This window comes from Scyliorhinus torazame, chromosome 6 (genome assembly GCF_047496885.1).
Source record: "Scyliorhinus torazame isolate Kashiwa2021f chromosome 6, sScyTor2.1, whole genome shotgun sequence".
NCBI lineage: Eukaryota > Metazoa > Chordata > Chondrichthyes > Carcharhiniformes > Scyliorhinidae > Scyliorhinus > Scyliorhinus torazame.
The window spans coordinates 306,724,537-306,747,879 of record NC_092712.1 but is presented as its reverse complement, the minus strand read 5'-3'; the positions used below and the strand labels follow the sequence as shown (position 1 = coordinate 306,747,879).

At 43.7% G+C, this 23,343-nt stretch overlaps 1 protein-coding gene across 1 annotated transcript in view; it reads right to left on the bottom strand.

Moving 5' to 3' along the window:
• Positions 1-5,194: 5,194 nt before the first annotated feature.
• Positions 5,195-23,343, bottom strand: part of cdyl (chromodomain protein, Y-like) — a 267,295-nt gene continuing 249,146 nt past the window's right edge. Inside the window, exons 4-7 of the mRNA XM_072510000.1 lie at positions 13,974-14,146; positions 11,524-11,734; positions 7,702-7,845; positions 5,195-6,907 (exon numbers count right to left, since the gene is read on the bottom strand). Coding sequence (XP_072366101.1) covers positions 6,749-6,907; positions 7,702-7,845; positions 11,524-11,734; positions 13,974-14,146 — 687 coding nt within the window. The 3' untranslated portion in view covers positions 5,195-6,748. The remainder of the gene's footprint in view (positions 6,908-7,701; positions 7,846-11,523; positions 11,735-13,973; positions 14,147-23,343) is intronic.

The following is a 23,343-nucleotide window of genomic DNA, read 5'->3' as shown; positions in this document are numbered from 1 at the left end:
ATGCGCCGCATAAAACCCGCATGTCCCAGTTCGGGGCATACACATTGAGCAGTACCACCCTCTCTCCGTACAGCTTACCACTAACCATTCCGTACCTACCGCCATTGTCTGCCACAATGCTCGACGCCTCGAACGACACCTTCTTTCCCACCAAGATCATCACCCCCCGATTTTTGGCATCAAGCCTCGAATGAAACACCTGACCTACCCACCCTTTCCTCAATCTTACCTGGTCTGCCACCTTCAGGTGTGTCTCCTGAAGCATGACCACATTCGCCTTCAGCCCCTTCAGGTGCACGAACACGCAGGCCCGCTTGACCAGCCCGTTCAGTCCCCTTACATTCTAGGTTATCAGCCGGATCAGGGGGCTACCCGCGCCCCTCCCCCGCCAGCCACGCGCCCGCCCCACGCCCGGGCCGTTCACCACGGCGGCAGACCCCCGTCTCGACCCCCCCCCACTCGCTCCAGCTCCCCCTTGACCATAGCAGCAGCAACTCGATCCCCCCCCCTCACCCAGGACCCCTCCTAGCTGCTTTACTCCCCCCATTGCACTTCCGCAAGTCAGCTGACTCCTGCTGACCCCGGCCACTCCTGCCTCTCCTTTGATTCCTCCCATTGTGTGACACACCCTCCTATTCCATTCCCCATCCGCAGGCTCTCCACCTCCCCCTTCCATCCCAAGCGCGGGAAACAACCCTCGCTTCCTCGCCCCCTCCAGTCTTCAGCACGGGAAAAAGCCCGCGCTTACCACCTACCCGGCCCCGCCACCTCAGACGCTGCTCCTTTTACAGGCTCAGTCCCCTCACCCCCGACTCGGGCCTCCCCCTCCCCCGCGGGGCCCCATCACACTGCCGGCCATCCACCCCTGTTCCATTTGCTTACCCCCCTCCAAGAGCCCCTCCCGACCAACCCAACCAAAACAGTGCCCAACCCGTTCTAACCACCCTCACCAAACCAGAAAGAAAAAAACAAGAGCAAAGGACCCCCCCTCAAAAAGTAACATATCAACCGCAATCCCCAAACGCCCATCCCGACCCTCAATCTGTGTCCAACTTCTTGGCCTGAACAAAGACCCACGCCTCCTCCGGAGACTCAAAATAATGGTGCCGGTCCTTGTAGGTGACCCACAGTCGCTCCGGCTGCAACATGCCAAACTTCACCCCTTTCCTGTGCAGCACCGCCTTCGCTTGGTTGTACCCGGCCCTCCTCTTCGCCACCTCCGCACTCCAGTCCTGGTATATTCGAACCTCCGCGTTCTCCCACCTGCTGCTCCTCTCCTTCTTGGCCCACCTGAGCACACACTCCCGATCAGCGAACTGATGAAACCGCACCAGCACCGCCCGCGGAGGCTCGTTAGCCTTGGGCCTCCTCGCCAGCACTCTATGGGCCCCTTCCAGCTCCAGGGGCCCCTGGAAGGACCCCGCTCCCATCAGCGAGTTCAACACGGTGACCACATAGGCCCCCACGTCCGGCCCCTCCAGCCCCTCCGGGAGGCCCAGAATCCGTAAGTTGTTCCGCCTCGACCGATTCTCCATCTCCTCGAACCGCTCCTGCCATTTCTTGTGGAGCGCCTCCACCTTTACCGCCAGGCCTAAGATCTCGTCCTCGTTGTCGGAGATCTTTTGTCGGGCCTCACGGACCGCCACCCCCTGGGCCGTCTGTGTCTCCAGCAGCTTATCGATAGAAGCTTTCACCGGCTCTAGCAGGTCCGCTTTAATCTCCCTGAAGCAGCGCTGGATAACCTCCTGCTGCTCCTGCGCCCACTGCATCCATGCTGCCTGGTCCCCGCCCGCTGCCATTTTGTTCTTCTTCCCTCGCACCTTCTTCGGGTCCACCACCACATTTTTAGTCGCCCCGTTCCTGGTAAAAGCCATATGGTCGGGGAACTATCGTACTCTCCTTCCCACAGCGGGAAACGTCGAAAAAATGCCGTTGGGGGCCCTGAAGAGCCCAAAAGTCAGTTTTTTGCAGGAGCTGCCGAATGTGCGACTTAGCTCCGCCTAGCCGCAACCGGAAGTCAATCTATGGCTTTCTTGAGCTCAAGTGATAAGGGCTCTTCCCCCAACTCATTATGACTTGAAGCCCAAGCAGAGCGTGATGCACAGACTGGCAGATGTCAGCCTCTCAGGAGTACAGCTCACAGTAGTGTTCAGCCCAGCGGAACACGTTTACTTCGGTCGGTGAGTATTTCCCCATCTGCAGCCTTCAGTGGGGCGGCAACTTTGATGATATCAGGACCAAGTGTCCTCTTGATTCCTTCATTCATAACTCGAAGATTTCCATTGTCACAGGCAGTTTGAATTTCTTGATTCAAGTTGACCCAGTGTTTATTTGTGTAATATCCTCAAATTTTTACATAGCTGTATTCAGGTCATACAATCTTCTTGAGACTTGTGCCCTGAATGAACTCCCTATTACCAACACCTTTTAGGGCAGACCTTACCACAAGGCATAATGGGATCCCACAAGGTCTGGTCATTGGTACCAATTGGTCATGGACCTGGTCATTGGGAGAAGGCACAATCTGGTCAGTGTTATCCACATCTGCACCTACCACAATGCAGACTGCGACGCTAACCACTCTCCTGTCAGCACCAGAGTGAAGATGCATCCATAAAAGATTCACAGTTCCAAACACGACAACCCTTCACACATCAACATCCCTTGCACAAGCAATGATGCAAATACCTGCACCTAGAACCGTCACTAGATTGATTGCTATACACCAGAGGTTTACCAGGAAACACTGATGCTGGTGTCAAGGAAGCTTGGACGTTACTGACCTATGAAGCAGTATGAAGTATAATTTGTTAAAGACAGAACCCACAATAAGGATTGCATCAAAACTGACTCAGCCAAATGGCATTTGCTATTGATGCAAAAAATATAGCCTACACGATGCACTTCATAAACCCAACAGCTAAAAGAACTGCATCACCAAGTAGCTGAGACAGCTGTGCAAAAGATGAGTTTGTCAAGAAATACAAACTGTCTAGGAGAATGAAAATCTACAAATTGCTACACTACACCCCAATAAACATCAAGTGGACCAACAGAGAGCATCAGATAAAACAAATTGCAGGGATTCATCAACACTAGCTGACGAGGCACAGGGTTTCATGTTTTTTCAGCAATGGATGAGATGTAAAAACTACCTACAATTAATTTGAAAGAATGTCAAATTTAACAAGACCAAAAATTGCACTGTCCAGATTTTACAAGAATATATTAAGGGAGTAGAAACTCAAATGATTTGTCACAATACATTAGAGAGCTAGACACTGGCTAAGTTTATAGCACAATCTACAGATGTTTTTTCAAACTTGGAATGGCAACTACTTATCAAGCTGTTAATCCACATAATATGAAATCTCTTACGAACTTACCTGCAATCCAATTATATGCTCAGTAAGATCCACATATGATGACCCTTAGCTAGCCAAATGTTGGGGTCATGGGCAGAATCGAGACTGCCCAAATAATTACTGCAGGCAGAACCCCATTTCGAAGTTCTACAGTTGAGATTCTATTCCATTCCCTTAAAACACACAAGGTTTTATCTTGAAGACATCATTAAAAAAAGTTAAATTATGTGCCACTAGTTCAATCTACCTTCTTGCAGATGCTTTGTGCATCCAGATAAAGAACCTTTAATTTCATTTACTTACTACTATTCCCTGCGTTGACTTTGTGTTCTTTCCTGTCCCACACAGCTCATTACCTACACTGCTACTGTTCTATTGCCTTGATGTTTTCTCATGGATCTCTAAATCTGCCTTCACCCAAGCTCCCGCCCTGCACACCCAACCCCCCCCCCCATTGGCCTCCCATTAGTTTAAAGCACTAGTCATACAATTGGCCAAAGCACTGGTCCCAGCCCAATTTAGCTTCTGCCCACGCCAAAGGAATAGCTTTACCCCACTGATGTCAGTACCCCATACCACTCTAATCACTCTGAGGCATGCTTTTCCATTTTATAATCTGTTTGACCCTGTGCCAATTGCCATGAGGCTCAGGTAATAATCCAGACATGATTACCTTTGATGTTGTGTTTTAATTTGCTCCCCAACTCCTCAAAATCTCTTAGCAGAATATATTTTCTGGTTCTAGTTAGTCATTGGTTCCCATGTGGACCATGACAACTGGATCCTCCCCAATGTTAGCACTGGGCAGCAGACACAACCTTTGGAGCTCCAAAGTGTCTATTCCCCTCGACTACACGGTTTCCTACAACATTCCGTCCCCCACTTCGCTACATGCTTTCCTATCACTTACCACATTCCTCCCCTCAACGTCTCTGACTACATGGTTTCCTATCACTTACCACATTCCTTCCCTTCCTCTTTCTCCCTGACCCCCCCCAATTTACTCACCCGCATAGGTAGCAAGCATCTTGTACCTGTTGGACAAAGAAGGTCCTGAGGCTCCTCCAAGACTATATGCTGGTTCCTCATTCCTTTCATTCAAAAGCCATTAATACTCTGAAGTATTACCGTGGAATATGTAACCAAAGTGACATTGCAGTTGTTTTTGGTGGGCTGGGTTAACACCCAAACTATTAATTTACATAACATGACTTCAAGCTCAACACATCTAGGCAATATTAACCTAGATCAGCTTTCATTTCACAAAAAATACAACTGTCCCATAATAAAAATACTTTTAAATGCTAATGTCAAAATACATTTGAATACTTACCGGAGTTGTCTTTGGATAATGTAATCAGAATATAAAATAAAAATCTGAAACTTTGACATGATTTAACTTGACATGATTTAACTCTGGCAAATTTGGATGATCCGGAGAAATAAATAGAAATATTCAATTTGTGCTATTTCCCCAAAGAGAAAATTCCAATTAACTGTCCAAATGATGGGACCAATTTTAATTCTGTAAAGGCCTGATATTACTTCCAATATATGAGCAGGTTCAATTATTATAATGATGCCCCTATAAAGTGAACAATTGCTTCCCATTGTACATGTGTAGCATCCATGTAGCCTGTGGGTTTTATTTTTCTAAAGTGCGACTGCTGTAAAATGTGATATAACATGGAACTTTTGTCCTAGTTTTCTGAAATTTTCCTAACCTCATTTGTTGAAAAGTATTCAAAGCCGTTATCCGCCAATTATCGTATGTATGTTCATGCGTGTAGGTAGGGACAGAAGTCAAGCATTGACAGCACACAAAAGTGTTACAATTTAGCTGCACTTTTGAATATGAAATATTAGTTTTATTTACCCAGATTTTTTCACAGCTCATTTTAATTATTAACCTATAAAACTTTACAGATTGTACAGTTTATAATATAGTTTAAACTACTGAACAAAAGTAGGTCCCACAGATGCAAAAATACTGTACTAATCCAAAGTAAAGGCAGATTTACACAATGTACAGTTCTCCACTGGGAAGGGGAGGTGATCATTTCTAAGTACAAACAAATAAACTGTACAAAAATAAGATTTAATTTCCATTCATACATTCAGAGAAGATTGCAAATGCAGATATCTATATCCAGTGAGACATCTGCGAACAGGAATTAGTAACCACTCCTAAAAGGAATGCACATTACTATTTACATGGGGCACTGTTAAGAATACCGCATAGTGTATCATAAAATAAGCTCACAGAAGTATCACCTACTATTAAGGTAGTTTTGAAAGCTGTTTTGCTTTGAATAGTGTGCCAAAAGGAATTTTTTTTAAATTTATTAAATTAAGAAAATGTTTCTAAAGTGGTACTAAAACCATTGTTATGAATACATAAAGCATTTTTTGGTGTAATATATCAATTTAAATGGCAAAGAAATCACAAGCTCTTTCTATAATTTATCGCTTTCACCCAGAAACAGAAGTATACATTTATAGTTGATTAAAACAAAGAGGAAAAAAGCTTACACTTTAAAAACATTAAAACTAATCTTTAACTTATGTTGTTTATTTTATATAAGATCCACAAAGAATCACTAATACTGCAAGGCAAGTTTTTTCTTAAAGAGCCAGTGGTTTCTTCATGCTTATTGGATAATAATGTACTAATATGTTCCAGAACCGGGTCAAACATTCACTACACACCTCCTGAGCACATTTAACATGTACACATAGACTCTTTCGAAGGGATTATGTATAGACTTAAAGATTCATGTCAGACACTAGATCCACTGTCAGAAACTATACTTGACTTTTCTTTTTTTTTGTTGTTGTTGAGGTATTTGTAAGCTTCTCCCCAAACTAGATACCTATGACCTTTCAGGTTTTTTTTTTTTTTAAAGTGTGTTTATTTTTAATTTAAACCGGCCTTACATACTCTCTGGCAGTGAGGAGGAGGCTGGTTATTACCCGTCTTTCTTCCCTCCCCCTCTTTTAAGCTGAGTGTTTGTCCAAGCTTCCCTGTCACAAGCACCTATTGCATTTGGATTTGGAAAGCATAGTAATGTACAGTGCAGTAATCACAAAGGACAAAAGCTACTGGATAAAGAAAGACAACTGAAAAGTTTGGTAGTGCACACCAATCATTATACCCTTGTAGCTTTCCTTTCTGTCACCATTTTGAATGATGACGGTACAGTACTAGTCGAGATCTTCAGCTTCCATTGTCCAGCCTTTGCTCCTCAGCTTCGGACTAGATACGTCTCGAGAATTTTGTCTTCCTACAGTTTCTTCCATCCCTCTATTTTTAAACGAGGGCATTTTGTAAGCCAACAGGGACAACCCAGCAGGAAAGAATTTTCCAATGACAAAGCACATCTTCAGAACTCATCAATTTTCTTCTGTAGGTATTTCAACATAGAGTCCATCCCCTGAGAAGAGCTCCAGATTTTCCTCAGTACATCAGATTCATTTTCATTGGTCTGTTCCAAATCCTCCCTCATGGCATTTCTGACAAGAGCTTTGGATTCTTCAAGTACCTAGATGATGCAAACAGATTATTTTAAGGGCTATAGCATTATTTTATTGTATAAAGGGACTCAGTCACTCAGTTATCTGCAATATATTACATATCTTTGGGGAGTCAATCCACAACAAAGTAATAGATGTCTCTGGTCAGTAGGGCAGTTGCCTATGATAAGTTAGTAAAACAGGTATGAGCTTGCAGTTTCAATTGCATCGAACGTAGGACACAACTGGACATCACATGAAACAAAGGAACTTTGTGACAACAAGAACGGCATGTGTTCATAGTTCAGGGCAATCTATCGAACAAAATTATTAGTTTCTATTAGTATGCTCAGTAGGTTCTTGGTTCAGTTGCAAAATGGAGCCTCAGAAGGAGACTGTGTTCCATACTGATAATATCACAATCTCCTATCCCCTCAGCTGGGGGAAGATTGCTAATTACTGCGTGTCCATAAATGGTGGAAGATAAGAAAAAGAACAGGTTTGTTTTGGGCAAGGTGCATGCCAATGACATGCTCCACAATAGTCTTGAATTATGATCTACATGAAAGTACTGATTGCATTCACAACTAACATTCCACTGATATTTACCATTGTCACTTCCATTATCAGAAACATTCATCTATATGTAATCTTTTATGCTACATTACACGCAAAGAATTGTTAAATTAATGCTATTAACGGCAGCGGTTAAGCAATGCATACATTTCAAACGACCATGAATTCTGAAGTAAAACATTGCATTTTACAGATTGTAAGAGAGCTGCATACTGAGGAAAACTGAAAGTTACTGTTCCTGACTTACAAGGGAATTACACGCAACTAGTTCCTTAATGCGGACCATAACCTCCTGACTGAATGTTGCTGGCCAAAAAACCTGTGATACCAATCCTTTTGCACATGCTTCCTGCGCAGTCAACTTTCGCCCACTGAACAGCATTTCATTCGCCTGTGGAAAAAACAGAACCTTAGTGTTAGTTAGGATTGTTTTCCATTTGTACAGTCTTGAATATGCTATTTATATATGGCATTTCCTCCCTTTACTCCATATTGGTCTTGCACAAATATACAGTACAAGCCAAGATAGCTCAAAATATCACAACATGCATAGAGATCGTAACATGCATGGAGATCACAACATGTATGGATGGCGGATGGCCATGAATACAGACAGACAGGCAATACAGTCAGACAGGCAAAATTATTTTTTCCATTATGTAACTTTTTTTGGAATAAGCATTATATAGGTCAATGAGCTTTTCTCTTTCTGGCAGGACATCCAGATACCAAAGAAGATACCTACTTTAACTTAAATACAATGCACCCAATTGACCTTCATATGAACTTGCAGTGAATGCACCATCAAGCCCAATGCTGGCTCACCAACAATGGATCATGCAAACTCAGGAACTACCCTTCCTAAATGCATCAACATTTTCCACTTTCAAATGTATTTCATACATGCAGCATATAAAGCAGTAGTTTTAATCAAATGGTATTTGCACCCCAGCACCCAAGCTAAAAGTAAATAATTTGTGACAAATTAGTTTTTAAAAAGCTTGATTTTGAAAAAAAAATCTGAAGTTGTGGGTTGGGTAGAGATAGGAAAATTATGTTAGAATACAACATGTATGGAAGGTGGATGGCCATGAATACAGACAGACAATACAGTCAGACAGCTGGGAGGGGAGTGAATAGGTAGTTAATGGTGAGAAGTCTGTGAACTTGCCCAAATGTCCAAGTGTAAAGATTAATATATAGACATAATAGTCTTTACTGCCCATGAAAATAGCAGTTAAAAGCAGTCATGGGAGAAATTGTATCATATCGAACTCCCTCCATCAGAAGAATGTACAAGACATCTTCTGTGCAACTATCAAGCACTGCCTACCTAAAAAACAGGATTCTTTCTCTTGATTACCATTAAATGTGACTGTTTAAAAACATTACAAAAGCACCACTCAAGTCAAATACAGCAATCAACATTACTCAAAGATATACAGTCATGTTCTCCACTGTAATTCTACAACACAGCTTCTATCTGCCATGATTTGAATTTAGTAAAACATGGCAAGGTATTGAGGTTGCTTTGTAGATGGATGAAAAAAGGCAGACTCCTTTAAAAAAGAAAATTCTTGAAATTATTTGTCTCAATTAATAAATATCTTTGGATAACTACTGCAAATCTCTACAAAATATTGGCACATTGTGGAATTACGAAGGATGCATCTTCAGAGGGACTCCCAGTGCTTTATTAACAAGCCAACAGGTTGGGCAAGCGACACCAATGAGTTAAGACACCGATAACTCTGGATGATACTGCAGCATGTTATGTAAAGATGGTGGACATTTATATAGAGAGAGATATGGATACTAATTACTAATCAGTCGTACAAAAGGAAAAGAGATTCAAAACTAAAGGGAAATTTAGGACTCATCAGGAAATGGTAGGGGAGGTAAAAAACCCAGAAAAATTTGCCATTTAGAACAGAGATGGGGAAGGAGGACTGTCACCAAGAACTATAAAGGCGATGTAAATAGTTTCCTCTCCCTTTCAATACTGCTGTCACCTTTCCAGATGAATAAACCAAGGTAGAAATGAATGAAGATGAAATATAGCAAGGTAACAGGAATAGATTGATCCTAACATATTAATTTAGGTCTGGGCCATCAAGCTGAAGTTATGGGCTTTAAATTTTGCAGAGGTACAGTGGTATGAAAACGTGTATTTAAATCCATTATTATATGCAAATTAAAAGGATCCCAGTCTTCAACTCCTTCAAATAGCTACTGCCAAGGAGGCATAACAGTGAATTTAGTAAAAATTGCTTCACTATTGGATCAAACTAAAATTTTTAAATCATTCTTGGGATGTGGGCATCTCTGGCTGGGCCAGAATTTGTTGCTCATCCTAATTGCCCTCGAGAAGGTGGTGATGAGCTGCCTTCTTGAACCGCTGCAGTCTATGTGGTGTAGATACAAACACAGTGCTGTTAGGGAGTGTGTTCCAGGATTTTGACCCATCAACGGTAACTGTGATATGTTACCAAGTCAGGATGGTGGGTGGCTTTGTGGGGAACTTCCAAGGTTGTGTCCCCATGTGTCTGATCCCTTTGTCCTTCTAGATGGCAGCAGTCGTGGGTTTGGAGGGGGCTCCCTCAAGAGGCTTGCTGAATTCCTGCAGTGCATCTTGCAAAGGGTATACACGGCTCCAACAGTGCGTCGGTGGTGGAGGGAGTGAATGTTTGTGGATGGGGTACCAATTGTGCTCTGGTTTCCTCCCACAAGTCGCGAAAGATGTGTTGTTAGGTGAATTGGATATTCTGTGTACCCGAACAGACGCCGGAAAGTGGAGACGAGGGGCTTTTCACAGTAACTTCATTGCAGTGTTAATGTAAGTGTACTTGTGACAATAAAGATTATATTATAATAGTAGTGATAGCATGGTTGTGTTGTAATTCACCGACTGGCCACTAGGAGTCTCACTAGTATGTAAGTGAATGTTAAAGTCAGCTGACCTCAGTGGCTGGAGGAATCTGAAGAGAGGTTGCTTGTGCATGATTTTACTGTTATTAATCTGTTGCCTTGTATATAGTTTACCCACAATTTTTTTTTAAATTTAGAGTATCCAATTCATTTTTTCCAATTAAGGGGCAATTTAGCATGGCCAATCTACCTAGCCTGCACATCTTTGGGTTGTGGGGGCGAAACCCACGCAAACACAGGGAGACTGTGCAAACTCCACAGGGCCAGTGACCCAGAGCCTGGATCGAACCTGGGATCTTGGCGCCGTGCTGCCCAGTTTACCAAAATTGATATTAATAAATAGTTTATAGTTTTAGCTACAAGTGTTCTTGTAATAAATCAGTCCACCTGACAAGAACATTACACCAATCAAGCAGGCGGTTTTGTCCTGGATGGTGTTAAGCTTCTTGAGTGTTGCTGGAGTCGCACTCATCTAGGCAACTGGAAAGTATTCTATCGCACCCCTGACTTGTGCCTTGTAGATGGTGGACAGACTTTGGGGAGTCAGGAGGAGAATTCCCAGCCTTTTATCTGCTCTTATAGGCACGGTATTTATTTAGTTAGTCCAGTTCAATTTCAGGTCAATGGTAATCCCCAGATGTTGATGGGGGATTCAGCAATGACAATGTCTTGAACATCATGGAGCGATGGTTAGATTCTCTCTTGGTCGTTGCCTGGTACTTGTGTGGTACAGATGTTACTTGCCACTTGTCAGCTGAAGCCTGGTTTTGCCCAGGTCTTGTTGCATTTGGACATGAACTGCTTCAGTAACTGAGTTGTCATGAATCGTGCTGAAAATTGTGCAAAGGCAGCCTCAAAAAAAAGATGCCCAACATTAGAGCTAGCAACCATGTCAAAATGTTAATGTTTAATAAAAATATGTCACGGCTACCCACTGAAAGAGTCCGTTAGGTTTATATGTGGAGGGCAAGTCTGTCAAATTGTGACCAACTAACGTCAACCATGAATTTCCACTGTTTTCCAGAGAACCCATCTAAGTGCTGAAATGGTGTTAACTTTGAATGTTTTGGACCGAAAGTTTCAACATTTTTAAAGCACATACACAGTATCTTGGATGGTTGGAGAATAAACATCAACTTACAGAAGCTAAACCCATAATTCTTGGAAACGTCAGTGATGAACATCCATCTGGGGTCTGTCCAAAAGTAGTATAAGGAGTTTGAAACCATGCTTTCTCATTAGCCCACACCACATCACAAAGAGGTAATATGGAAGCTCCAAGGCCAATTGCAGGGCCATTCACAGCTACAATGATTGGTTTCTTAAACTGAATAAATGTATTGACAAAACTCCTTAAAAAAAAAAGAGAAAATAATCTTCAGTCTGTTCTAATAGATTGCAGATATGCAAATTTCATTGTCTATGAGTAAATCGACAGTTTGAGCACCACTGCCACAAACTTAAATGTTTACAAAAGTTAACAATATTTCACAACAGAAGTCTCACATCTAATTATAATATTGGTGACTTTTAATGGGGCAGATCAAATCACGAGGTTAGTCTACTTCTGTAAATCCCTCTCGAGCACACATGCAAAATCTGGACTTTACAAATCATGGATTTTCAGAAGAAAAAGCTTCCAAGCAAAGCTCTTTAAAATTTTCAAAATATCTGAAAGAACTCCCAATCTAATCCAAATGGTTTTTCACAATACACTACTAAAATCATAGATCATTACAATTATGTCCACAACGCCTGCCCAAAACATTTTTAAATAGATTACAGTTTGCATTTTTTAAAAAAAAGAAGAGATTACATAGAACATACAGTGCAGAAGGAGGCCATTCGGCCCATCGAGTCTGCACCGACCCACATTAATCCCTCACTTCCACCTTATCCCCGCAACCCAATAACCCCTCCCAACCCTTATGGACACTACGGGTAATTTAGCATGGCCAATCCACCTAACCTGCACGTCTTTGGACTGTGGGAGGAAACCGGAGCACCCGGAGGAAACCCACGCACACACGGGGAGAACGTGCAAACTCCGCACAGACAGTGACCCAGCGGGGAATCGAACCTGGGACCCTGGCGCTGTGAAGCCACAGTGCTAATCACTTGTGCTACCGTGCTGATATTCTGATATTCTGCTGCCCCATGGCGCCGAGGTCCCAGGATCGATCCCAGCTCTGGGTCACTGGGTCCGTGTAGAGTTTCACATTCTCCCAGCATCTGCGTGGGTTTCACCCCCACAATCCAAAAAGGCTAGGTGAATTGGCCGCGCTAAATTGCCCCTTAATTGGAAAAATGAATTCTAAATTTATTTTTTTTAAAATGAGAAATTTACAATGTCATGCAGCAGATCCTTAGAAGGTGCGTGCACAAGAGCAAAGGGAAACAGAGAATGATGGAATCATCCTCCAGATCAGACAGCACCGGTGTAGAAACTTGGCAGCATCTTCCAATTGGCGGCATTTCCCACCCCACCAAAAAGTTGGCAGGGAAAGTATCCCCACAGCAGCCCCACAGTCATTTAATACTCAGAGTAGGATTAATTGGCTGGAGAAAAGACTTCCACCAGCACCTCTGCCTTTTCAGAGTGGCAGTGGCCAGGACTAGGGCAACAAGCAGTTTCCAGATTGTAAATACGCAGAGGCAGGACCAGTTAAGTGTGAGGGGGTCTCACAGTGGAGGGGAGGCCAGGGGTGCGTGAGGAAGCATCTGCGGAAGCTGACTTCTTTCTTTCTTCCCACCCCCACCCCCTACTAGGCTCTTCACACCAGTCCCAATAATTGACCACTTGTGCATCTGAAATGGAGTGAGGGTGAGAAGGCTGCCCTCGGCCTTGTAGTTAGAGACTGGTCATTGGGGGGTGGGGATGGGGGGGGGGGGGGGGGGACGGTGGCAGGACGGCCACCCGGGAAATTTTGTGGCCATCTCCCTGGCACCCCCCCCAAAAAAAACAAGTCCCCTAGCGGAGGGAGGACTGCAAATTTCCACCCAGAGTGAACATTTAAAGTAGTTGACCTTTCATCAGAATGGGTAAAATGTTACAGATTTAACAGTTTTTAACCAAGCACCAAATCAAGGGAAGGGGGTAGAAAGAATGAAAATCTATGATCGGGTGGAGGTCACTGTGGTGATGGTACATGGATAGAGTAAAAGATGGGTACAGCTGAGGTATAAAGAATAACAGTAGTTATTTGAGAAAATAGGAGAAGTTGTCATAATTACCAACCCCATTTTCCCACGCAGAATATACTGGCATTGATTCAGTTGTTGCCATTTACACCTCCCCTGGACACACCTTGTGTATCTTTTACTTGTCTCATTATTTTCCTTTGCATCACTATTTTTGTAATTTAACAAATCCTGTCCTCGAGCCTATCACGGATAATTTCATTTGTTCTTCCCAATGCCCCCTCCAGCCCACCTCCCAATTTACTTGGCTCTGCACTTGCTCAAGGGTGTTAAATCTGTAACTTCGTCCCCCTCTGATGAAAGGTAATCAAAGTGATAATTCTCCACAGATGCTGCCCGATCCGCTGAGTATTTCCAGCATTTTCTCTTTTTACCCTAGAAAATGCATACCTGATGGATTCAGTCATTTTCATACTTTCCCTTTTGCGGTCATCTGTTAATCGTCGAATGAAATAAATAAAATCAAGACCACAACAAAAGACGCTGCCTACAGCGCTCAGCAAAACCAGTTTACTGTCATCAGCTGCTGCAGTGTTTAGGGCACTTTGCATTTCCTTCATAACCTGTAAACAAAACAAATTTAAAAATGATGAAGAACCTTAACTGACTTTACCTATTGTTAAAATCTTACTTCCAGAAACGCTTACTTAGATCACATTTAATATTAAAATCTTCATGTTTTTACAGACTTGTAACTTGTGCCTGGAAGGATCAAGTTGAAAGAAATTCAACACAATGATGACATTGATTGGTACAAAACCCTTTTTTCCTGGGGAAAATGAGTTGGGAGATTTTCAGTTGAAGCATTTCCTGGCAAGAACTGCAGTGTTCTAATGTAGTGATATGCAGAAAGCTTTAAGACCTTCCAGGCTCAAAAATGTATGTTTCCTGGACTAGCACAGTTAGTTCCAGTGCAGCTTCACCAAGTGCTGGTAATACAGCCTCCGCCACCTCCTCCTTCTCTTCATAACAAAGGATGGAAGCATCGCTAATGAGAGATCCATATCCAAGTCCAAAGCTTTTTTTAAAAAAAGCAGTAAAGGTTCCGGCAGGAACTCCAAAGTACCAGTTGGATATGATGCAGGCAAAATAATACTGATCGTCAGTTATAACAAATAACAGCATTCATGGTGTGACTCAGTATCACACTACCTTTGTACATTGAACTGGGCAAACTTCTGATGCCCATTTTACTTGTCGTATCTCTGGATAGCCTGGCATTGAATTTTGTGAGTGTTGAGTAATAATTTAGATCCAAAACAAAGCCCGATAAAGTATTGCATTCAGTAATATTCTCACCAGTTTCAGTAGCAGTAAAGAAAGCCCATAATCTCTATTTCTTTAGATTTTACTGTAGAAGATCAGAGCATCATTCCTCCTAAATCTTCACTTGGAGTGTGGCATTGCCAATCAATAGGTCTGCCCAGGGTCAGGACAGCATTATTCAGTTTCATAATGGAAGGGAGAAATCGTGAACTTTTATTATCACAAATGCATGCTGAGAGATCCAAACCTATCGGATTCCTGAGCGGAGTCCAGGGACTGCAAATCCCAGGAGCTTCCATGTATGCATGGATCGGGAGTGGGCTGTGTAGCAATTGGGAGTTCTTCTGGCACAGGACAAGGGCATAGTGCGTCTGCATGGGAAGATAATGACACGAAAATCTGATTGCGGGATCCAGGAGTGGGACGCCATAAAGGAAGATTCCCCGGACAGAGAGCAATCCCAGAGGGTGAGAGAAAGAGTGCGAGAAGAAGCGAGAGAGAGAACTAGGGCATCGGGTGAAGGAACTTGCAAGGACAGGAGCAATGAAAGAGGCTCCAAGCAGTGTAAGGGCTCCAGTTGGCAGGCTTCAAGTAGTGAGGGCTCAGGAAACGCCCCGGAGATGAGAAGGATGAAGGTTGATGATTCTGCGCTGAGGGCCTTTGGGGCAAAGGTAACCCTTTGGAGGAGTAGTCTTCTGCTCCATATAGCTGAAGAGCTGAAGTTGTGCCTGTGAGGTGGTGCTGGAGTGCAGACTCGGTAATCCAGAGGAACAGAGTCTCGGGAGATGAGATTGAGACCCCCCCCCCCAAGGTCAGCAGTCATCCGAATTGGGGTGAACTTTGAAGGGAATTCAGAGGTAGACCATCGAAAATGAAGACTTGCCATTTCTCATGAGGGGGGAAGAGTTTCAATGAGGTTGGTTGACTCAGTAGTCATTGACATCTGGGTGGGTTGCTGAGCAATCTGTGGCATTGGTCTTGGTCGCATCTGCTAGTTTTCGTTCAGTGTGGTGTGTGTTCAACCACAATTTGCCAGTTGATTCACATACTCTTAGAATTAACATGATATTGTACATTGCTCGCAAAACATTTGAAAAATTTCAATAATAGGCACAGAAAACATAAGAAACTACCAGATAAGACTAAACATTCAAAGATTCAACAAAGGGTGCTACACCAAACAAAAATCCTCATCTCTTGGACAAATGTGATAACTATACAGGCTCACAACTGTGTGGTGTGACATTTTTAAGCTTCCTTAATATCTCCGCAAGAAGTTGCCTTAAAAGAATCCTTGAACCCGTTTCCCCACATCACCAAAACATGGCTATAATTTGAATACTCATACAAATGTGCATGGCAAAATATTATTACTTACTTTAAATTACAAGCAAACATTGCAGGTTTGCTCAACGCCCAACTTAATATACTGGCAATCGATTCCTGTCCCCATTAATATTCCCAAAAAACTTCAGCTGCATTGGATATGTTTTTCATTGTTTCTAAATACTTTGATATGAATTATTTAAGATGGGTCACTGAAAAAATATGTTTTGGAAACAAATCGTTGGATTGCAGGCAAAAAATAAATAAATCTGGGGCAGGATTCTCCGTTAGCCGACGCCGAAATCGGGAAGTGCGATTGGGCTTCCGATACCAAAATCTTGGCAGGCGCCGGTTTGACGCCAAAATCGCGATTCTCCATAACCTCGTAAATGGCATCAATGCGTCGCACTCCTCGTGTACTTTAAACATTGTTTGCATATCATTAGTGGGCCCACCCACAATTCTCCACCTCTGATGGCTCGAATTCCCGACGGCGTAGTTCACTTGTGCTTTCAAAAATCGCGAATCTGGCGTGGTGGCTGCCGAGAGAGAGAAGGGGCATACGGACAGTGTCCAACAGCGCCAGACTTCGCCGCTGGCCGGAGAGCTTCTGCGTGGGGGGGGGGGGGGGGGGGGGGGGCGGCCAGGAGGTGGGCTGTGGAGTCGGGGCCAACGGGTACGCAACATCATTAACGCAGCCAGCAAGGCAGTCATGCAGCTGCACACACCGCTGATAGCCCGCTTTAAACCATGGGTCATATGGGCGACCCCCCCCCCCCCCCCAGCACCCCACTGGGTGCCCTCTGACCTCAGCCGACCGATCAGCTGTATGGGCACTCCAGCAGAACCTGTCCAATCCTTTTGGCTTTGATAAGCGTGTGTGGGGAGTGTAATGTTAATGTGCGGCTGCAGCTCGTCAGTACCACCAGTGTCAATCACGGACCCGACAAATCCCACACCGTTTTTTGTGGAAATCGATGGTGTTCCACATGGCACCAGAACTAGCCCCTCACTGGTAGTGGAATCAGTGCAGGTGCGGCGCGATTGTTCTGTTGTAAAAGTTCATGGATTCTCCGTTGGGGGTCAACACTTCTGCCCCTGAACTATCATTATTTATCTTTCCCTCAAGAGAAACCTTTATGCTACCACTACCTTTAGAAACCCCCACATCTGATAGCCTTTTGACTCCAGGCCTATGAGGCACTTTCCTACATGTTGTGAAAGCGTTATATTCGCTTCAGTGAGGAGAGGTTTATTTCATATTGCAGGGTAGAATGAGATCGCTCAGCTTCAATGAGAACAGAACTTAAGGTGGCATTTAGGTAGAGATAGATAAAATGGAAGCAGACCATGCAAGGTGAGGTAGGCAAACAAAGGAAAAAAGTCATTCCGCCTGTTCTAACCGAATTATTCAGCCAGTTCTCAAGTTTCCTAATTTTGTGCTGTAAGGAAATCTTAGCATGGTGTCCCCAAATCCAAGTCACTTGCATATGTTGAGAACAGCAATGATAGCCACAGTTGGGGAACCACCAGGTTAAATCCATACAGGCCAGAAAATGTCCATCAACCACAACTATATTCCATCCTTTGTTAGAACAGCAGCTTCCTATCACATTCCTTTTAATAATATCTGCCTTAATTCTATCAACAATTCGCCTATGTAGCACCCAATCAAACACCCTTTCTAAAAAAAAGTTAAGGATTAGCTAAGACAGGCGAGTGAGAAACAAGAATTAAACTGAAAAAACAAGGGAAGAAAAAAAAAAATTGTTTACCCCTGAACAGCAGATTTGAATGTATGGAAATAATTATATTGCTTCTTTGCTCTTTCACTGTTTACATGGGTGCATATGAAAATCAAAAAATCAAATACAGGAAAATAGTGTGCTGCTAAGGAAAGGCTGGTTTAGGATATGGGGTCTCTTGCTGGCAACAAGAGAATAGAAAGAAGTCTTACAACACCAGGTTAAAGTCAAACAGTTTGTTTTGAATCACTAGCTTTCAGAGTGCAGCTCCTTCCTCAGGTGAATGAAGAGATGGATGGGAGTTTGCCTTGGCAGGGTTGACATCAGACGCTGAAAGATGCCCTCGCAAGAACGGGATATTGCACTCGACTCATCAATCGACAGTTCCAATGCACCACAGCAAAAATCGCACCGACCTCCTCAGAAGACAAACACAGGATACAACCAGAGTACCCTTCGTCGTCCAGTACTTCCCCGGAGCAGAGAAACTACGACATCTTCTTTGCAGCCTTCAACACATCATCGATGAAGCCAAACAGCTTGCCAAGACCAACCCCACACCCCCACTACTTGCCTTCAAACAACCACGCAACCTCAAACAGACCATTGTTTGCAAGAAACTACCTAGCCTTTAGGAGAACAACGACCAAGACACCACACAACCCTGCCATGGCAACCTCTGCAAGGCGTGCCAGATCATCGACATGGGTACCCACCTTTACACGCGAGAACACCACCCACCAGGTACGCGGTACATACTTGTGTGACTTAGCCAACATTGTCTACCTCATCCACTGCAGGAAAGGATGTTGCGAGGTGTGGTACATTGGCGAGACCACGCGACAAAGGATGAATGTACATTGCGTGACTATCGCCAGGCAGGAAGGTTCCCGTCCAATCAGCGAACACTTCAGCAGTCAAGGGCATTCAGCCTCCAATCTTCGGGTAAGTGTTCTCCATGGCGGCCTTCAGGTCGCGCAAAAATGCAGAATCGCCGAGCAGAAACTGACAGCCAAGTCTCCCCTCCCCCCCCCCCCCCGACCATTTGGCCTGGGCTTCCGAAATCCTACCAACTGTCCTGGCTTGAGACAATTCACACCTTTATAACCTGCTCCATATGGACCTGTAAAGACTTAATTACCTACAAAGACTCGCATTCAAAGTATCATCTTGCATCATTGAATTTGTCTATATATATGTGGTTGCGGAATTCAGCTCTTCATTCACCTGAGGAAGGAGCTGCGCTCCGAAAGCTAATGATTCTAAACAAACCTGTTGGACTTTAACCTGCTGTTGTAAGACTTCTTACTGTGCCCATCCCAGTCCAACGTCGGCATCTCCACAACAAGAGAATAGTAACTGAAGATAGTGTTATAGAGGGATCCTGACTATTGTACAGGAAAGCAGACGTTTTGCAATAGCAAATGGAAATACGTTTGAAAGTAAACTTATTCCTTTCCTATTGCTTAGTGACTACCTACTTGACACATTTGGAGGATGAACTTAAAATATTCACAATTAAAAGAGGTTTTGTATTGACGTGAATTTGACAATGTTATCAGTTTACCGAAAAACATGCAAATCCAACACAAATAAATGAAGGAGCTGGAGAAGTCGAGTGGGAACATTTTAAGAACGTGCCATTTAGCCAGTTACATCACAGCCACCAGTGTTGGGTGAAAGGACGTGAGACGACCCAAGAAGTCAGAATTGGGAGGAATAAAAAGTTTTGGTGATGGTTTGGGGCTGAAGGAACTGTGAGAAAAGATGGGTAAGGGCCATTAAAGGATTTAAATACAAGATAAACAGTGGTATAAAATAAATGGAACAGTGGTAAATCTATGTATGTGTAAGTAGTTGGGGGGGGGGGGGGGGAAAACAAGAGAAACACATAGTAAAACCTTATAGAAGCATACTTTGCTCCTGTGCCTGTGAGAGTCTCACCCCACAACCCAAAAAGATGTGCAGGGTAGGTGAATTGGCCACGCTCAATTACCCCTTAACTGGAAAAAAAAAAGAATTGCGTGCTCTAAATTTATTTTTAAAAAGCATACTTTGCTATATATACAAACTTTTAAAGAACACGGGAACACAGAAGGAGTAGGACATTTAGCCCGTCGAGCCTGCTCCACCAATCAAACAGATCATCTACCTCAACACTATTGTCCCCACTACCCCATATCCCTTGATGTTATTATCTACAGATCTGTCAATTTCGGTCTTGAATATGATCAATGATTGAGCCCAACAAAATTCCAGAGATCCATCACACTCCCAGTGAAGAAATTCCTCCTCATTGGTCTTCAATGGTCTGCCCCTTATTCTCAGACTGAGTTGCCTGCTTCGAAACTCACGGGAAACATCTTATCCACATCTGCCCTGTAAGAATTTTGTAAGTTTCAAAGAATGAGAGGTGATCTCATAAGGAGAGATCAAGGAAACTGGACCTGTATCCTCTAGAGTCACAATAAGACAATCCCATCATTCCAGGGATTAGTCTGGCGAACCTCCATTGCCTTCTCTCTATGGCAAGTATATCTTTCCTTAGGTGAGCAGACCAAAATTGTACACAATACTCCAGGTGCGATCTCATCAAAGCTCTTGAGTGCAGCAAGACATCTTTACTCCTGTACTCAAAGCTCTTAGTGATGATGAAGTGGACTTACCATTTGCGTTCCTAATCACCTCCTGCACCTGCATGCTAGTTTTTAGTCACTTACAAGAACCAGTTCCTTTGGACAACATTTCCCACCATCTCACTATTAAGAAACACTCTATCTTTCCGCTTTTTCTACCAAAGTGGATAAACTTCATACTTATTCACATTATATTCCACATTCTTGTCCATCCACTTAAGACTGTCCAAATTCCCTTGAAGCCTCCTTGCATCCTTCTTACAACATTCCCACCTAGGTGTCATCAGCAGATTTGGGCCCCACGTTCAAATAATTTATAAAGATTGTGAACAGCTGTGGCTCCGGCACTGATCCCCGCAGTACCCAACTAGTCACAGCCTGTCATCCTGAGAATGACCAGTTTATTCCTACTCTTTTCAGTCTGTTAAGCAATTCTCAATCCGTACCACTGCTTTCTGTCTGTTAAGCAATTCTCAATCCGTACCACTGCTTTCTGTCTGTTAAGCAATTCTCAATTTGTACCACTGCTTTCTGTCTGTTAAGCAATTCTCAATTTGTACCACTGCTTTCTGTCTGTTAAGCAATTCTCAATTTGTACCACTGCTTTCTGTCCATTAAGCAATTCTCAATCCATACCAGTATAGCGCCCCCAATCCCTCAAATTTTGCTTACTAACCTCCGGAGTGGGACCTTATCAAAAGCCTCTTGAAAATCCAAATGCACCACATTCACTGGCTTTCTTTCATCAATCCTACAAGTAACATCTTCAATTAACTCTCAGCACATTTGTCAAACATGATATACCTTTCACAAATCCACACTGTCTCTGCCAGTCATTTCATTTTTCCAAGTGTCCAGGTATCACATAGTTTATAATATTTTCTAACGTTTTCCCTGCTACTGACGTCATATATAGTGCTCATAGAAACACAGAAAATTGGAATGGAGGCGATTTGGCCCTTCGAGCCTGAACAAAGATCAAAGAAATGTACAGCACAGGAACAGGCCCTTCGGCCCTCCAAGCCCGTGCCAACCATGCTGCCTGACTAAACTACAATCTTCTACACTTCCTGGGTCCGTATCCCTCTATTCCCATCCTATTCATGTATTTGTCAAGATGCCCCTTAAATGTCACTATCGTCCCTGCTTCCACCACCTCCTCCGGTAGCGAGTTCCAGGCACCCACTACCCTCTGTGTAAAAAAACTTGCCTCGTACATCTACTCTAAACCTTGCCCCTCTCACCTTAAACCTATGCCCCCTAGTAATTGACCCCTCTACCCTGGGGAAAAGCCTCTGACTATCCACTCTGTCTATGCCCCTCATAATTTTGTAGACCTCTATCAGGTCGCCCCTCAACCTCCGTCGTTCCAGTGAGAACAAACCGAGTTTATTCAACCGCTCCTCATAGCTAATGCCCTCCATACCTGGCAACATTCTGGTAAATCTCTTCTGCACCCTCTCTAAAGCCGCCACAACCTTCTGGTAGTGTGGCGACCAGAATTGAACACTATACTCCACAGCTGCAACACGACTTGCCAATTCTTATACTCAATGCCCCGGCCAATGAAGGCAAGCATGCCGTATGCCTTCTTGACTACCTTCTCCACCTGTGTTGCCCCTTTCAGTGACCTGTGGACCTGTACTCCTAGATCTCTCTGACTTTCAATACTCTTGAGGATTCTACCATTCACTGTATAGTCCCTACCTGCATTAGAGCTTCCAAAATGCATTACCTCGCATTTGTCCAGATTAAACTCCATCTGCCACTCTCCGCCCAAGTCTCCAAACAATCTAAATCCTGCTGTATCCTCTGACAGTCCTCATCGCTATCCGCAATTCCACCAACCTTTGTGTCGTCTGCAAACTTACTAATCAGACCAGTTACATTTTCCTCCAATCATTTATATATACTACAAACAGCAAAGGTCCCAGCACTGATCCCTGCGGAACACCACTAGTCACAGCCCTCCAATTAGAAAAGCATCTTTCCATTGCTACGCTCTGCCTTCTATGACCTAGCCAGTTCTGTATCCACCTTGCCAGCTCACCCCTGATCCCGTGTGACTTCACCTTTTGTACTAGTCTACCATGAGGGACCTTGTCAAAGGGCTTACTGAAGTCCATATAGACATAGTCCATATGCCCTACCTGCATCAATCATCTTTGTGACCTCCTCGAAAAACTCTATCAAGTTAGTGAGACACGACCTCCCCTTCACAAAACCGTGCTGCCTCTCACTAATACGTCCATTTGCTTCCAAATGGGAGTAGATCCTGTCTCGAAGAATTCTCTCCAGTAATTTCCCCACCACTGAAGTAAGGCTCACCGGCCTGTAGTTCCCTGGATTATCCTTGCTACTCTTCTTAAACAGAGGAACAACATTGGCTATTCTCCAGTCCTCCGGGACATCCTCTGAAGACAGCGAGGATCCAAAGATTTCTGTCAAGGCCTCAGCAATTTCCTCTCCAGCCTCCTTCAGTATTCTGGGGTAGATCCCATCAGGCCCTGTGGACTTATCTACCTTAATATTTTTTAAGGCGCCCAACACCTCGTCTTTTTGGATCTCAATGTGACCCAGGCTATCTACACACCCTTCTCCAGACTCAACATCTACCAATTCCTTCTCTTTGGTGAATACTGATGACCTGCTCGGTCATTCATTATGATAACGGCCGATCATCCAACTCAGTAACCTGTTTCCCCCCCCATCCCTTTAGTCCCAAGAGCTATATTTAACTCCTTCTTGAAATACTTTGGCCTAATTGCTTTCTATGGTAGAGGATTC